Source organism: Phacochoerus africanus, chromosome 1 (assembly GCF_016906955.1).
Source record: "Phacochoerus africanus isolate WHEZ1 chromosome 1, ROS_Pafr_v1, whole genome shotgun sequence".
Taxonomy (NCBI): domain Eukaryota; kingdom Metazoa; phylum Chordata; class Mammalia; order Artiodactyla; family Suidae; genus Phacochoerus; species Phacochoerus africanus.
This window is the reverse complement of record NC_062544.1, coordinates 132,789,796-132,807,460: the sequence shown is the minus strand read 5'-3', so window position 1 is coordinate 132,807,460 and position 17,665 is coordinate 132,789,796. Positions and strand designations below refer to the sequence as shown.

At 41.5% G+C, this 17,665-nt stretch overlaps 1 protein-coding gene across 11 annotated transcripts in view; it reads left to right on the top strand.

The window, feature by feature from the left end:
- FOXP1 (forkhead box P1) overlaps positions 1-17,665 on the top strand; it is a 620,675-nt gene that overhangs the window by 462,211 nt on the left and 140,799 nt on the right. For all 11 annotated transcript variants that reach the window (XM_047779137.1, XM_047779155.1, XM_047779131.1 and 8 more), the window contains one exon: positions 5,504-5,605. In XM_047779137.1, coding sequence (XP_047635093.1) covers positions 5,504-5,605 — 102 coding nt within the window. The remainder of the gene's footprint in view (positions 1-5,503; positions 5,606-17,665) is intronic.

Genomic DNA, 17,665 nt, shown 5'->3' with positions numbered 1-17,665 from the left:
GCTAAAGTTTTGCTGGCCTGTGACCTACAATATTGCAGTGCATCATATTTTTAAAAGACCTCCATTTATCAGTCTCAGGCATCGTCACCAAGGGTGTTATGTAAAAAAAAAAAAAAAAAAAAAAGCTCTGTATTTGTCTCCTTTTGCCGGCTTGCTTTATATATGTGTGCGTGTTTACTCCAGCCTTATTTTCTGTAAACTCATTGGTGTTTCTTAAAATATGGTAAACATGTTTTTGAACATTGGCTACCTTGATCAACATGCTAAACATAGGAATACCTCACCCCCCAAATATAAGCACCTGCTATGAACTCGAGACGTAAATAGCTCGAAAGTTGCAAACACGCTTATGTAAAATGTAATTTGTAAATAACAGATGGCACTTATTTACTAGGAATGTGAGGCACTGATGAGCACGAAGTCATCTAGAACCAAGAGAATAGAGGATGTGTCAGAACTGCCCAGGTCCCCAGTCAGCATGAAAACCGGCCACACTAGATACTTGGCACCAGTCCCCCTGACTCCCTGGGTGCCCAGAGCGAACTATGGCATGCTGACCACAAGGCAACTCCACACCCTGGGGGCACATCAGGGCTCAGAGGGCAGCCCCCACGGACAGAGAGGCAGTGTATGCCTTCTCCTCTCTCAGCTCCTCGGGCCATGTCTTTTAGGTGTTGAAGGACAGTAAATGGGATTGTGTGCAACTGGGCTGTAAGTGCCTGCTTTTATCCGGCACCTCCACACTGACCTCTTCAAACTGGCACTTTGCTGTAACCCAGGCTAGCAGTCAGATACAGCTCCGTGTTATCCCAGGCCAGGCAATTGTCACATCTGTGTTAGAGGAAGTGTTGACTCAACCCAGCCCAGGAAACCACCACCGAGAGTAAAAGGTCTCCAGAGATTGGATGGGACCTTTTAAGTTATTTACATTAGCAATTGGTCTGGAACTTGAGTCACGGTTGATTCTTGCTTCTTACACAAGAAATTCTTTTATTTTTTAATTTTTATTTTTGAAATTTTATTGCAGTATGGTTGACATACAATGTTGTAATAATTTCTGCTATACAATAAAGTGATTCAGTTATATGTATACACACATCCATTCTTTTCCAGATTCTTTTCACACATAGATTATCACAGAATATAGTTCTCTGTGCAATTCCCATTGGCCAGTCATTCCGTACACCTCAGTGTGTACGTATGCCAATCCCAAACCCCCAGTTCATGCCCCCCCACCTGTTGCCTTTGGTAACCATAAGTTTTTCAAAGTCTGTGAGTCTGATTCTGTTCTATAGATAAGTTCATTTGCATCCTTCTTTTAGGTTCCACATATAAGTGATATCATATGATGTTTGTCTTTCACTGTCTAACTAACTTCACTTAGTATGATCATCTCTCAGTCCATCCATGTTGCTGCAAATGGCATTATTTCATTCTTTTTTTATGGCTGAGTAATATTCCATTGTATTTATCTATATTCTCTGTCTGTCTCTCACTCACTCTGTCTCTCACACACAAACATGAAAGATCTACTTATATCTTATTTTTCTATAGCCAAAGGATCTACTTATATCTTCAAACAGGATATCTTAAGGGACCTTTCTCCAACCATGATTGAGATATTACTACAAAAGTAAGAAAACTCCATCCTCACTCCTTAGCTGTATCGGGACACGTCTCTGGGGTTCAGGCAGTGGAGTGTGAGATGAAAGACATGCCTCTGGTTTTCATGATTTTGATGCATGTAATGGCTAAAAATGGCTGTTAAATAAGCATGTAGGGGAAACAAAAAGGACATTCGTCTCTGGTGCAGTTTCCAAAGGGGATCCCATCAGTCTCTCCAAATTTTTTTACTGACTGACAGTGAATGTGACAGTAAACATTTTTGACTAAATGGTAGATATCAGAGATTTATAGCATAATGTTCAAATACATAGTCTTGTATACTAAAGATTTATTTCTCTTCTTTTTTGGCAACTATTTAAAGTCTAGATTACAGTGATTTAAAATGTAAAGGGAATCAGAAAAGGCAATGCCCTTTTAGTGACTGACTTCACAGCACTTTAAATTCTGAAAAATTGGGTTTTAAAATTCTGGCAGAGACTTTGGTTGATTTTTGGGGGAGTGAGAGAGCGTTAGTACTTGGCCCAAAATTTATTCTTATACTCATGATAAGGCCAGGGAATTATTGTGGAATAATTCATAACAATTCATATCAAGCTGAATAATTCTTTGCAGCAGTGTTCTCTCTCTCCATCCCAAATATTTGAAGTAATTTTACCTGTTTGCATTCATTTTGAGCATGAAATTTGGAAGCCAGTTTATACATCTTCATCATTTCTTCTCTCTTCCGTACATAGTTTGATTCAAATTACCCTTGCGGTGTTCATACAAGTACCTAAACCTTTGCTGCCATGGCCTTCTATCTTTTTGTTTTGTTTTGTTTTGTTGGTTTTTTTGCTTTTTCGGGCCGCACTCATGGCATATGGAAGTTCCCAAGCTAGGGGTCAAATCGCAGCTACAGCTGCCAGCCTACACCACAGCCATAGCAACATGGGGTCCAAGCCTTGCTTGTGACCTAAACGCCAGATCCCCGACCCACTGAGTGAGTCCAGGGATCGAATCCGAATCCTCATGGATAGTAGACACATTTGTTTCTGCTGGGCCATGATGAGAACTCCCTTTGATGCTCTTCTTCAGTGGAGCTTTGTCTGAAATTCTTGGAAAGGGCTGGCATTTGTTTTGTGTTTATATGATTTGATGTATCCCATGTTGGATCTGAAAGAGATACACATAAATGACTTTTTTCCCCCTTCAATCCAGCAGAATAATTGCAGGGATCTCAGTAGCTACTATTGAAATGTCTAGAGCCAGCTCAGTAAACATTTGTTGAAAACCTGAATTTGAGTCCTACCATTTTTTTCATTGAAGTGTGTTTATGAAAACACACTCATAGAAGCATAGTTGCGCGCGTGTGTGTGTATGTACACAATTTTTTTAAAAGACACTTGATATTTTTTGCTGAAGTGAGGAGCTCACCCATACTGGGTTCTTTAAAAATTGAGTTCCTGTTGGTGAAACACGGTAAATCATTTTAACAGAGACTTGTGACTTTATGGCATTGCCACTACTCTGATTTTCTTTACATGCTCTGTTTTTGCAGTAAATGTACCTAACCTTTCTCCTCTTGCTCATTGTGTCTTTCTCTGCCCTCTTTTCATTGTCATCTCAGACCTTCCATCTGCCTTGCCGACCACCAGCCAGACCCTTCTTTGCTGATTAGTCTATTGCTCTGGGAATCCTGATGGTAGCCTTTAAAATATATAACCATTCCCTCTCCTACATTAAAAAGCCGTAAAACTTTCATGGGAAATAGCCACGGGGACGTATACTGTGTGAGGAGAGGTTTTCGCTCCTGCAGGCACCTTGCAAAGGGGACTCTTTTTCTTAGATGATATAAATGAAATCTTCACTCTGCCCACTTTTACACCTACGCCTGTACTGAGCGTCTCCAAGGAGACGAGGAAACCCGGCGTCCAGCGATGGTGACTCCTCCCCAGAGACAGCAGGCTGGAGTCTGAGGCAACTCTCCCTGGCTTCTTGGCTTCCAGAGGGCTGTCTCAGACAGCCTCTCTGCCCGAGGCTCTTCCAGGCAGGCCTTCTCAAACGTGTCTCTCCCTTCCCAGACGAGATAGCCTGTCTGTTACATCTGAAGGGCTGGGTGTGGTGAGTTCGGTAGACAGCAGGCTCCTGAAGGGACAGGAGGGATGGGTGCCATAGGCAGGTGGGACAGGAGGGCTCTGGCTTTCCCCAGATTGTCCCTTTGTCACCCACCTCCTCATTTGTGCGTCTGTGTCGTTGCACTCCTTGGTCCCTCTTAGACACAAAGGCACCGCCCAACTTTACATGGCGTCTTAAAAATAGCCTTTGTGACAACAGTACAGTCGTGAGCTTGGTTTAGTGAAATTGTCCTGTGAGAAGTACTCCTCCTGCTGAGTTAACGCTTTTAGGAAAAATAGGAAAAGGAATTCCCTGGTGGCCTTAGCAGTTAAGGATTTGGTATTGTCACTGCTGTGGCTTGGGCTCGATCCCTGGCCTAGGAACTTCCACATACCATGGGTGTGGCCGAGAAAAAAATTTTTTTAGGTGTCTTTTCATGAATCCCCTTGACCAGTCTGATTTCTGTTCCTGTGAGTTCACTGCCCAGGAACCCCCGTAGCATCTTGCCATTCACTGTAACTTTTCTTAGAACCGTAAGCACTCTTTTCTTCTGTCCATGACATCTGTTCCTCTTGGAGGAACACACTGCCATCATTAGCCCATTTTTCACACTTTCTATAGAGGATCATGTCAGATCTTTGATACCTTGACCACCTCTATGTGAGCCTTCTTTCAGGCACTCATAGGAGTTAGCATGTAGAAATGATCGTTGACATGATGCCCAGTAGATTTTGTTTTGTCTCAAATGCCGAGCACATCATGTTGCAAGCCTTCTGACATCTTTTCCATATGTACACTCTTGCTCCTCAACTGAATTGATTCAAATAACCTAACTTTTTGTGATTTTCTAGTGCAGTGTGTCTGTAGGCTTTGAGTTTTCTATTGCTAATCCTCCTGTCTTCTTTGGAAAGGGGTGGCTAGCCACTATTCCTGTTAAGTCCCTTGTCATTGAATGACCTCATGAAGGTTTGTTGTTGACATTTTCTTTTCTTTTTTATTTGAACTTTTAAAAAAGTTTGGTCTGTTGTGTGTTCTACCCTTTGGTGGAGTCTCCGATTTTCCTTTTGCTTTATCTCCCATTGATATCACCTCCCCAACTGCTACCTTTAAATAAAAACCATCCCAGAGTGTAAGCTCGAAAGACTCATTTGTGTTCGACAGTGTTGTTCCCAGGTGCATAGGGGTCTCCTTTAAGTTGACTTAGAGGTCAGACTGGCTAAGGGTTTTTCTGATGAAGCCCATCAAGGTCATCTTGTTTTGATCTTCCTTCACAAGGACCTATCTCCACAGTGTGGTCTACCACTTAGCTTTCCTCTTGATTTGGACTGAGATGAGGAAAAAGTGGTACTTTCAACTTGAGTTCCCCAGTTCCCATAAGAGGAATTAGAGGTGGATGAAGGTACCTTTGAAAAGAGCCCTTTATTGTCTCTCAAGTTTCTGACTTTGCCCAAGTCCTTCCTCGCCTCTCTCTCTCCAAGTCCCAACCATTCCTACTCCAAGTTTGTGTCAGATTTATGATAGGCATAAAATATCTGCTCAGATGGGTGTCTGTGCCTGAGGAACTGTGGATGAAATTTGGCCAAATCGAAGAAAATGTAAACAAATTCTGGAAAGTTTTCCAGCTTAGACAGGTGGGAAGTTTGCTTTGCTCTTTCATTTGTCCGGCAGTGGGAAAGCCAGGATCCCACCCTCGTGTGTCCTTCCTGGAATCCTTATTTTGTGAAGGGAGGCCCTGAACCCTGTGTAGTAATGCAAACATTTGCCTTCCATTTTTTCCTCTCAGGCACTTCAAGTGGCAAGACAGCTTCTTCTCCAGCAGCAACAGCAGCAGCAAGTTAGTGGATTAAAGTCTCCCAAGAGGAATGACAAACAACCAGCCCTTCAGGTAATAGGTCTTTTTTTTAAAGTTGATGTTATGCACTTTGCCATGGCCGATAAACCACTCAGAAGTGGATCATGTTGAGAATTCCAAACCATGCACATCTTCTGTGAAAACCGCATTTTTTGTTTAATGATAAAGTATGACATTTGAGAGAAGAGGTTCAACCAGAAGTGTTGTGGTTGGGAGAAAGAAAAATATAATGAGACCCTTTTATTGGAGGATGAGGAGTTATTGGGGTGGGTTGCTTATTAGGCACCGTGGCTTCTTTATAATAATCACATAGGTCACTCATTGTCTCATGATCTGTGTAGAAGTGGGACACACACACACACAACTGACTTTAGTGCAGCAGTTTTCAACTGGAGTGATTTTACTCCCCAAAGGATAATGGGCAGGGTCTGGGGACATTTCCATTGTCACTGCTTGGGGTTGAAAGAATGCTCCTGACATCTGGTAGGTAGTGATGCTGCTCAACATCCTACAGTGTACAGGAAAGTCTCCCAGAAGAGGAAATGGTTCAGCCTACATGTCAATAGTTTCAAGAACATATTGGGATTAAGGAAGATAGGGTACGGGGTACTTTGGACTTTGGATAGCCCTAGTCATGGATGTGATACATACGCTATCCTTCAGTGGATATTGGCAGAATATTTCTAAATCATTAATAGAAATTGGCAGGCAGATATTATGTAAAGGTACTCGAGAAGACTGAGCAGCTTCTCATTTCAGGCACATCGAGGGCAGGGGTTAGCCGAGTAGAAAGAGTGAGGTCATAGAAATCTAATTTGAATCTTCGACTGGGAGTAGAAAATTGTAATAGAAATTTCAAAGACACTTGACTCAGAGTATTCATGCTCACATCCGGGACAGAAAGGGCAGTTGCAGGTACTTGGAGGCTCACCTACTTTCATAGCTAAGAGTGGGCATCCCCCAAAGTGGGAAGCGAAAGTGAGTTTCCTATGCTGTACATTTTGGGGAGGCATTTGTAAATGGAAACTGGTGGGTATAACTTGGTGCCAATTAATTCAATCACGAGGTCAGCCCAGATTCTAGCTTGTGTTGACTTTCCTCAGTGATCAGAGGGAACTAATATCCCAGTTCCCAAATTATCCTGCAAAGATGAAACTGACCTTGGACCCCAAGTTCTAGTTCTTCTCCATCTCCTTGGAAACTCTCACTGCCTAAGGGACTTTCAGCATGATAGTAGCTCTTGATTGGCACAATTGAATGACCATGTGCATTGTTTATCAGCACTTCCGAAAGCGGTTATACTGGTCAGCCGTCACCAACCCACATGGCTTTTAATGTGTGTGAATTCTGGGGACATTTTTAATGAGGTGCAGTGAGTGCCACTGAGGTCCCATGTCAGGTGCTATAAGAAGTGCTTTGTTGTGCAGATGTCTTAAGAACAGCTCTGGAGGATGAAATATGACTGTGTTGACCTTTCAGCTGTGAGCTTATTTGTCAGGATTCAAATAAGTTGAAAGGATCAAACTGAACAGTTTCCGTAGTCAGACTGGGAATTGTGTTGCAGAGGTCAGCAGCGGAGGCCACATTGCAGATTCCAGAACATAGCCAATTGTTGGTACATATTAAAGTACTGGGGCATCTCCTGCAGACAGAGACACAATTAAAATTCTAATTTATTAATGTATACAGGGAGCTAGCCCAGCCTGTCACTCAGTGATTCAAATGACTGTCCATTCTTCTTGCCTCCCCCTTGGAGCTCTCACAGCCTTAAAAATACTACGAGTCCTCTTGAATTTATCAGACCTCCAATGCATCGGCAAAATAACAATCTATTATTGGGGAGGAAAATCTTATCTCAAGTAGTACTTTGGTTAGAGATCATTTTAAAAAGTTTACAATACACAGTCCAGTGAACTGCTCGTCTTCAGTATTGAGTATCATCTATAATTTTTTTAGACTAGACGTATTTTACTTTCTACTTGCTTTTTTAAAAAACACAGGGCATTTTTAGGTAACTTCTTTTCCAAGGTGTATGTAGTTCCTGTCAGGCTAAATATATGAAGTAAACTTTCAGGGGGTTTCCTTAGGAGGGCTTTTTTTCTTCTTGGCCGTTATAAGGTTTTTAGCCAGCAGAAGGGTATGATAGAGAGGGCTTTTCTTTTCCTGACAAAACCAGCCTGACGCATGCTGCTGAGCCCTTCAGTCTCTATGAAACATGCTGGACCAGGTGGCCATCTTGGATGCCGGTTTTACTAAAGAAGATGTTTTGCATCCTTCCCTGCCCCCTTGGGGACAGGAGCTTTGACAAGCAAAGAATTTAGACCAGCTCTAAGAGTTGATTGTGGGGGATAGGGTCAGGGGAAGAGTTGATTGACCTCTGTGTGTGCATGTGTGTGTGTGTGTGTGTGTGTGTGTGTGTGTATGTGTGTGTGTGTAAGTGCATCATAGTCTGTGTCTCCGCAGCTGCCTGGTAGGGTCATGCAAATTCACAAAGTTTTTTCTGCTGGCTGGCCTTCTACAACCAGAGGAGAAATTACTAACCTAGGCCACGTGGCTTATTACCTTGTTATAAAAAATAAGCATGGGCACTTGGCGATTCAAGGAAGTAATAACCTTCCCATGTCACTGTATCTTACCCAGCCATGTCCTTGCTGAAGCATCTCAGCTAGAGTGGCTCAGAGCTGAAAGGAAAATCCTACAGCAAATCTTCCCAGTGCTCATCTCTGATCTCCTTACCCTTCCTACCTCCATGGAGAGACCTATTTTAGCAAATTTCAGATCTTCCGCAGAGAGCAAAGCTTGACAGGGAAGAAGGATTTGATCTGCTGATAGCTTGAGGGAAGAAAAAAAAAAAGAAACCCAAATCCCCAAATATACTGTGACTCATATTTTAAGCATATCTCACACTTCCCTGCTTTATGTTTGGCAGTGCTCTCCACTTTCACAGGCTGATGATACAAACAAAAGAAAATGGAAAGTTAGAGGAGGCTCTGAGTGGTTACTCGACAGAGATCACAAAATGTAGTCAAACATCATTCATTGGGACTAATTTCAGCAAAATCAAAGTAAATAAGTGAGAAATGACACTCTTTGCAGATACAAATACTGAGCTAAATCTGAACTGGCTGCGTTCTTGGGTGACATGGTAGTTTATAATGAAGTCATGAATACAGATATGGCTTCTGAAGTTCTTGAAAAATATTCTACTTAGTAACCTAAATATCTCCTTATTTAGGCTATTAATTTGCTTTGCAAATTTTTTATGAATGATACAAGTGAAAATTGGAAATTGGTCCCATCATAAATTCAGCCTCACAATGATCTAATTAAATGCAACTCGGTGAACATTTGTAGAACAGCTATGATTTGTGAGGCGTCAAGCTGATGCCCAGAGATACAAAGCTGTCTAGGATACAGACCCTGCCTTCAGGATGCTTTTGAGTTGTGAAAGAATTAAGCAGGTTTTGCTGCAAAAAGAAAATTATATGTGAGTAAAAATAGTAGGTTTGCTTTTATAAATATTTATGTACTTCTGAAGATTGCTTAAACAAGTGAAATAAATGCTTAACAGTGCAGGTGTGCTCATAACCTCGAAAATGTGTAACTTTACTGGCTGAAGATTAATTTGTGAGTAGATGAGCAATTTTATTGATCAAATTTTGGAACTTTGACCACCGTTTCTGGGTAGTAATTCATTTTGGTTCTTTAAGCATTTTAGTTGTTGGCACGAGGACATAAACTGGAAGGAAATCAAATGACACATTTTCTCCTAAGAAAGTAAAAGTACATGTGTATTCTGGCAGCATTAAAGTTAAGAAAGAAAGTAAACCTTGTGTGTTGCTTACAGTGGAGCGCTGACCACCGTTTCAGGCTGTCTATAAAGAACTTGAACTTGAAACCAGGCATCTGATACTTTTCTCGCCTGCCTGTCCCCTTCCTCACAAGGTTTTCTCCTGTGCAAGCTCCTCACGCAGGGGGCCATCCCTCTGGAAGGAAAGTTGAGGAAACCCACTAGAAGGTCAGCCTTTTAGTCCAGTTGGAAACACAGGATTATAATGAGGACTCTTGCTTTAAGTGGAGGAGGTGAAAATACAAGATTCAGCAGGTGTTTTTTTTTTAGCATTTTTATTTGCAGTTATATAAAACGTGCTTTAGGCAGCATTTTGCTTGGCATTAATGCCACATATAATCTTAGTACCTCATATCATTTCCACGTTATTCACTGAGGAATAAATTGGTAAGGGGAAACCTTTAAAGGAAACTACAGTTTTATGTTGTAGATAGTGAAATGGAATGGTTTTGAAATACTGACCCTTAAAAAATATCCCTATGTGCTAAATTAGTAAAGTGCATAAATCAGGAGAGGGAGGCAGAGTTGGGTTTTGGTTTTTGTTTTTAATGTCTGGACTTAATATTGTCTAGAATTGGCACCCCTGGCATGAAATTGATGGGAAGTATTGAAATTTTGGTACCTTTTAAGATTTTGCTTTTATCACATGACTTTGGAGAATCCCCTCATCCTAAAAAATGTCTTGATAAGAAACAGTAAAATCAAAATGATGCTTTAAAAATGGTTATTAAGTCTTTTAGGCTATGCACACCATTAAAAATGATAGAAACAGCAACCTCTCCTAGAAAATTGCACATGGACACAGAATTTTTCATCCAGTTAAAAGAGTTTCATGAAGTTCAAGAAGTCCATCTCTTTCCCCAGGTTCAGTACTCTTACTGGTAGAAAGGGTTTTTTTTCCCCAAAATAATGTTTTATCCCTGCCACCCAAATCCCTATGTCTGTTGTAATAGAATAGGTTACATCATTTTTGCTATTTTACCCTCAACTATTTATAAGGCGACCCTGTGTCCCAGTCTACCCAGGACAGCCCCAGTCTATGCTTGTTGATTGCAAGTATTTATTAATATTTTTCACTCTTAACAATATTCCAGGTTTGGAGTTCCTGTGGTGGCGAAGTGGGTTAAGAATCCAGCTGCAGGGGCTTGGGTCACTGAAGTAGTGAGGGTTTGATCACTGGTCTGGTGCAGTGGGTTTAGGATCTGGTGTTGCTGCAAACTGTGGTATAGGTCACAGCTATGACTGGGGTGGTTCATTCCCTGGCCCAGGAATTTGCATATGTCGTGGGTGTGTCCAAAAAAGAGAAAAAAAAAAAAAAGGATCCCAGTTTGGATATTTCATTATATGATCACTTTGCTTACATTTATCTAAACATTAAAATGCAAGTGTGATGCTAATATTTGAAGTGTAAGCCTGTCTTGGTCACCACATGCCTCTGTCACTAGATGCAAAGATAGCTAATGTTTACTATATGCTTAATGTGGAGCATCAGTCCCATAGCTACTCTGTGGTATAGTGCTGTCCTGAAACCCTTCTATGGATGAGAAAAAATGAACATTGAGAGAAGCCAAGTGACTTGTTAGCACACAGACAACCAGTATGTTATCAGGAGTTAATTATTGCTTCTCCTTCCGTGTGTATTTGCTCAGTATCTACTGAGTGCCTTGTTTTCCATCAATAAGCAAATTATTACATTTTTCATATCATAAGCAAAAATAAGACCCCCACCAACAAAAACCAATTTCTACTGTAAATATCTGAATTTCAATTAGGAAGACTAAGATCTGCCTAATTATCCTAATTGTTGCTGTGTGTGTGTGTGTGCACGAACATACATGCGCACACACGTGTGCATTCGTGGGCAAGAGTTATGTATCACAGCAGTGAACAACAGCAGAGGAAAGTTATTTCCTGTGCTCCAGCCTGAAGTGCTTGCTCTTAGGAGCTTCCATGTGTTGGAACATGGAAATAGTATGTTATAATCACTGTTGGGGCGAGGAGGTGGGGAGGAGCAGGGAGGAAAAAAACATACTTGACTGGTCAAAAATGTGTAAATTGCTGACAAAATGACACATGTAATTAAGAGCGCTCCTACCATTTTACCTTGTGGTTTACACCTCCAGTGTTGAAAAAGAGAGCGACTCCCACCTCGCTAATTACCATTATCACTGAAATGCTAGGGTTGGAGTCATTAGTTCCATGTGCATTTAATTAGAGGAAGGCTGAAATTGGATTTAACTTATTACTTTTTCATGGATCACTTTCTTGTCATCACTTCAAATTGGATTGCAGCCCCAGGTAACTAATTATGAGAGCCACAGGATCAAGAGTGAAAAAAAAAGGTAATTAGGAATAACACTGTCGGACCCTTGCTGGTCGTCCACTTGTGCTTCGGGAGAAGGCGGGGGGGGGGGGAAACCCAGCCGTATTTTGTCGTATTACAGATCACAGAGTTAGAGGTATGTACGGTTGCTAGGCATCCTAGGAGTCTGTCACCACCCATAGTGGTTTCTGTGATATACAACTGAGTCAAAGATGTCAAGTCGACGTGGTTCCACGATCAGCCCCTTAATACCTAGATTAAACTTGTAAAAGCAACAGATTGCTTGTAGGTATGAGGCATCTCAACAACTGTGTAGTCTGGGGCCTCACATATATGATTACAACAAAGCTGTCAAGATGCCTCGGAGCCAAAGTATGGAATATTTTAAGTATGGGGAGTTAGCATTTAATGAACGTATTAATGTTCCAGAAACATCATTCATATCTGACAGGAAGACATATCAGTCAGCATAACAGTAAGGTGCAGGGTTTATATATCGGGAATTTTTGTCAGAGTTTCCAGCCGACCATTTTCTTTGCTTCTGGTTGGTTCCCCACCCCCCACCCCACCCCAGTGTTGTGGATAGGCTTGCTGACGTTCTGTTTCTCCTTCCGCCCCCATCGAAAATACTTTAAAACAAATGATATTGTTTCCATGTGCAGAGCAGAATTCAGAACTGCAAGCAATCAATTTTATTGACATCGTCTGAAAAAAATGTTGATGACAGTTGGAGGATGTGAAAGGATTGGACTTTTAAAGTCACCAGGACTTAAGTGTGGCAAAAAAGAAAAAAAAAGAGAGAGAGAGAAAGAAAAATGAAAATGGAATCTCATTATTCAAAAAAGTGCCTGTGACTTAGGCTCTCCTAAGAAGGGCTTCTTTGGTAGGCTGTGCTAGCTGGATGAGGAGTCTTTCTTGATAGCAAGCCTGTTGGTTGTTTTGACGGGGTGTGGGGGGTGAAAATGCTTCCCAGAGAAGTGAATCACTAAGCCAAGATGGCTAGAGTTTCCTTAAGTTGTTTCAAATTGGTTTTAATGTTCTGTTAATGTAAGCAAATAATCATGATTCAGTCTTGGGTGACTTTCAAACCTGGGTAAGTGAGGCTTGCTCATTATTTTCCAGGGAGTTAGGGACGTGTAGACCTTGATGTGCCTATCCCACCACGTCCACTCCACGACCATTCCTAAAATGAGAAAAATACTCTTCCTGGCATTAGGAGTCCTTTTCCTGTGTGAACCTTCTCAGCAAAATCTCAAGAATCAAAATAGTAATCATCAAGTCTAAGGCAAAAAAAAAAAAAAAAAAATTAAAGCCTTTTTTTTGGACATCTTAAGTTGATTTAGAATTTTTGTACACAATATTCGTCTGTGGTTGAAAGGGGCCATGCCGAGGTCAAGTGATGTAGTGTTTTCCATTTTTCCATGTGAGTCTCACAGTGTGTGATAAAAGCAAACTCCTTTATTTTCTAAGTCTGCAGGAATTTCTGATGAAGTGCAGAGGTCACGTTCCCTGTCAATTTGAGTAGCCAGCATTTTTTAACTACTGTTTTTTCTTCCCTTTTTTGTGTGTGTCTTTTCTTCCCTGCCCCCACCTCACCATAAACCATGGCACTTTTCTGACACATGCACAGTGAAGTCCTCCAATCTGAAACTCATTAGCACACAGCATTGGACCCTATCCAGTGGTTAGAAAATTTCCTGAAGCCTAGAATAACAGCATTTGGTGCAAGCACCATGGACCAGAAGTGACAATGGGGGTAGTCGAGCTCCCTGGCGCCCTGCCCGGTCGGGAAAGCCAGCTGACCATGCAACCCAGTGAGACAGAGGTCATGCACATGGGATGGGCTAGAAAAGTTTGGTCCTTAGAGAAATATGCTTCTGAAATCACAAGGCAGTATCTTTTTTTTCCCCTATGCCTATTCTTTCACTTGGGTTGGAGGTATTTATCAGCATTAGCAACAGTCTGAAAGCAAGCAATTAGAGAAATGGGATGAAAACCAATTTCTACGAGACGATAGTTTTTGCTTCTGTAACGACTGGGTGTTGCAGAACCTATGGATTTCATTCATTCATTCATTCATTCATTCATCCATTCAGACTTTGTTCATTGAACCTCACTATGTCCAGGTAGTGGGACCTAGATGGAACCCTTGCCCTAACATCAGGAAATTGAAATAGCTCACCATGGTCCGGGATAAGTTAAGCCAGGTTTTCAAATAGGAAACTGAGCCCCAGAAATTCAACAGTAATAACATTAAAGAGAAAGCCCTTATACTGTACTTTCTAGGCACCAACTACTGTACTGTACAAATGAGGGGAAATTCTATCATTATTCCCATTTTGCAGAGGAAGAAAGTGGGGCCTAGAGAAATGAACTTGCTCCGGGCCAGAGAGTTGATAAGTGGCACCTCTGGGATCCCAGCCCAAACAGTACAGCTCAAGCATCTTTGCTCTCTCTCCTCTATTACGTTCTGTCTCTTCTCACTGAGCTGCTGCCCGGCTGTAAGAAACAGGGCCAGCCAAGGGAACCGAATCAGTTGCTGAAGCCGAATGCTTGTCACTAACCACCAGACCACACTGTCTCCTAATTTGGACATATGTTTATGGGCATATTTGAAAAATATTGCTTGTAATTGAAATATGCACTTTCTAAAGGGAAATGACGCTTGGGAAAGAGAAGAAAGACGGGTATTACTCAAAGCCTGCAGACAACTCTGCAAGTAATTGTCTAAAGGCAGCCGTTGAAATTGAGAAGCAGTTTGGAAAATGTACAGTTTGGGAAATTTGTGTACCGATGTAATTACGGTAGTTGTGAGTTGATGTCATGCCTAGTAACTGTTTTTGTATTGCTTGGGCCTTTGTTACTGAGCTGTGATATCATGGGCAAACTATTATAAACATAGCATGGATATAGCATGCTTGTGTAACAAAAGATCGGGAACTTTTATTAAGTTTGTTTTCCTTGTCATATTGTAAAAATTTATTATGTGTACTGTGTATATTAGAAACAGATTTGGGTAATTCTGTCTAAATGAAGTCATCCCGGCTATTTCCAGACTGTCTGTTTTTGGTTGTGAATAATTTTCATACATCAGATGGTTGTCATATTTAGTCGCTCTCAACATTTTAAAGAGAACATATCCCATTTTGAACTTTTGGTGGACTTCAGCCGCCTTGCTGTTGGGATTGTTTGAGTTAGAAATCAATGCCCAGTAAATTACAGAGACTGAATACTAGTCATTTTTAAGGGGTGTAGGGCTGCTGACTTCTATTCATAACTTACCCCCTTTCATCAAAAGAACAGATTTTGGACTACTTAAGTAGGAGAATTTAAAGCTGCCAGGACACAATTGGGCAAAGACTGCCAGCCCTTGTCCTTTTATGTTACATCCCATTGAGGAAATTCGGTAAACATTCAAACAGACAGAGCCCAGCATTTATCGGTGTTCGTGGTAAAATGCGGATCTTAAATGGGTAACTCAAAAACTCTGGATGACTCGGTCCTTCCCAGCTTTTTTTCTCAAGCTCCGTCTTTTGCTACCAAGCTTTTAGAGCCTGAGCATTCTGCTTGCTGTTTCAACTTTTTTTTTTTTTTCTTCAGATGAGTACTTTGCTTCCTAACCTCCCCCACATCTGGCTTTCCCCGTTATCATTGTCTTGATTGTTATTGTCACTAAATGCAGAGCCTTTGTCTCCATCCTTTTTCCAACATATCTGACTTTGTCACAGCCTGTGATCCTTTCTTTGGCTGTCTCTTCTTCTTGGAAATAGCCTTCTTTTAAACCTCTTCCATTCAGTCTCCTCTGGTCTCCACACCATTCTCTTTCTGCTTCCCACTGTGCTGCTGGAACCCAAGTTCATTCCTTTCCCAAAGTTGAGTTCCTTGAATCATCTCCAGTAGCACCTCTGTCTTCTTTGCTTGTTCTAGTCCCTCTTTACCCATGACTTGAAGCCTGTATGTGCCCCTCTTGGCTGCCCATCCATGACTCTCTGTTAGCTCATCATTTCATTGATTTCAGTTATCACCAATCCAACTGATCATTTTTGTTGCCAGGTCCTATTAGTCAGTCATGCGTTGTCATCACCTTACTAATTTCCCTCATCCCCACCACATTATCAGATCTTCCATTTTTCCTTCCCCTGGGCTTCTTCTGTCCTTTCTTTTCTTTCCCTCTGTTTCCTCTGCTGCTACTTTGTTCCAGAGTTCAAACCTTCAGGAAGCGTATGCCTAGCACTAGGCAAAAAAACGATCAGTTATGCTGCTCCAACCCCTCAGAGCATCTTCTGTTCTTCATGCGTATCTCCTAGCCTATCTACTGCTTTTCACCCTTCCCTAAGTGCCATGTGATTCTATTATTCATGAACTTTCTGTGGTTCACTGTTTTTCCCATACCAAGTCTGAATTCTGCTGCCGTCTTCTAGTTTCTTAGTATTCTAGCTTGAGATTAAATCAAATGACCTGAGACAAAGGTTGTAGTCTTCTTACTGGGGCAGGGGTGTGGAGGGGTTGGGGGACACCTAGGGATTCAGAGCCTTTTGTCAGGAAGTGGATATAAATACCATCTATCTGATAATATTTCCGAGCCCACCCAATCCAGGATTGCAAATGTTGCTTATTCTGACACTGATTAAATTGTTTGCATTGGATTCCAAGAGAATTGTATCTCTGCCTGCTTTTCTTCAGAAGGAAACTAAAAGCTGTATGATACACTCCCCCCCACCCCATATCTGAATTTTCTGCTCTGCTGCCCCATGGCTCTTTTTTGTTGACATCTATAACTCCAGCCTCGCCGATCCTTCCCATCTTCTCTGCACTCAGGATCCACAGCCAGGCACTTCCTTGTCTGCACTCAGAAGAACTGCTTCATCAGCCCTAATGAAGCTGCTTTTAATAAGACATTGGTGAAATTATGTCTGGTTTCTTCTTTATTTGATAGCATAAAGTGATTGTTATTTATTCTATAAATAAAATTAAGAGTCCAAACCACATGGAATAAACAGAGCACAGAGGTTTTGTTCAGTCTGGGTTTGAAACTCTGCCTAGAATGCCGTTTGAAAGAATCTTGAACCAGGATGGCTTCTCTAGGATTACTGTGATTGATTAGCCATGTCTGCCATGGCCACTGGAGTTGGGAGTGGCAGTTTGTGTGGCTTCTCATTTCCAAGGTTGACTTACCTGACATGGTCTCTACTGATCACACCCCAGAGTAGAGAAGGATTTGGGATTTTTTTTTTTTTTTTTTCTGGAGAGCCTGATAGATCCTGTGGTAACTGCTGAACTATTATCTAAAATTAAACATGTACTTTGTGTTTCCCTTATATCCTTATCTGAGATGGTGCAAACCGTATGTTGATCCTGAAGCTGTACCTCTTTATGGTCAAAAATGAGCTGTGATTTGTCCTTAAAGGCACAGGATCTTATGCACTGAGTCACCATATAAACTCAGCTAGGGGGTAGAGAGTGTCAGAGATTGGTGTTTCAGAATATGGTGAGAGAGCCACATCATGGCTAATAGCATGATCTCCAGTGTCAGTCAGGCTGCCAGCTTTAAGTCCTAGCACCACCCTTACTGCCGTGTGACCTTGGAAAGTAGCTTAACCTCGCTGTCTTTCCATTTTCTCATCTCAAGAAGGTGACTGATGACCTCACCTACCTGAAGGCAATTGGGAAGAGTAGATGATTAATGCATGCAAAGTGCTTGCACATTGCTGGGGACATAGGAAATTCCCAGAAAAGTCAGCTCTTCTCATAATTAGATAAAATCCTTTTAAAAGGAAAATGAGTACCTGCTAAACTCCAAATAATGTTTTAATTAAGGGAACATCAGTGTGTATTCAAATACACATTTTAGCAGTGTAACAGTGACCATCCTTTTGCTGGTAGTCAGCTTGTGGTTAACCAGCCTTGATCAGAACAAATC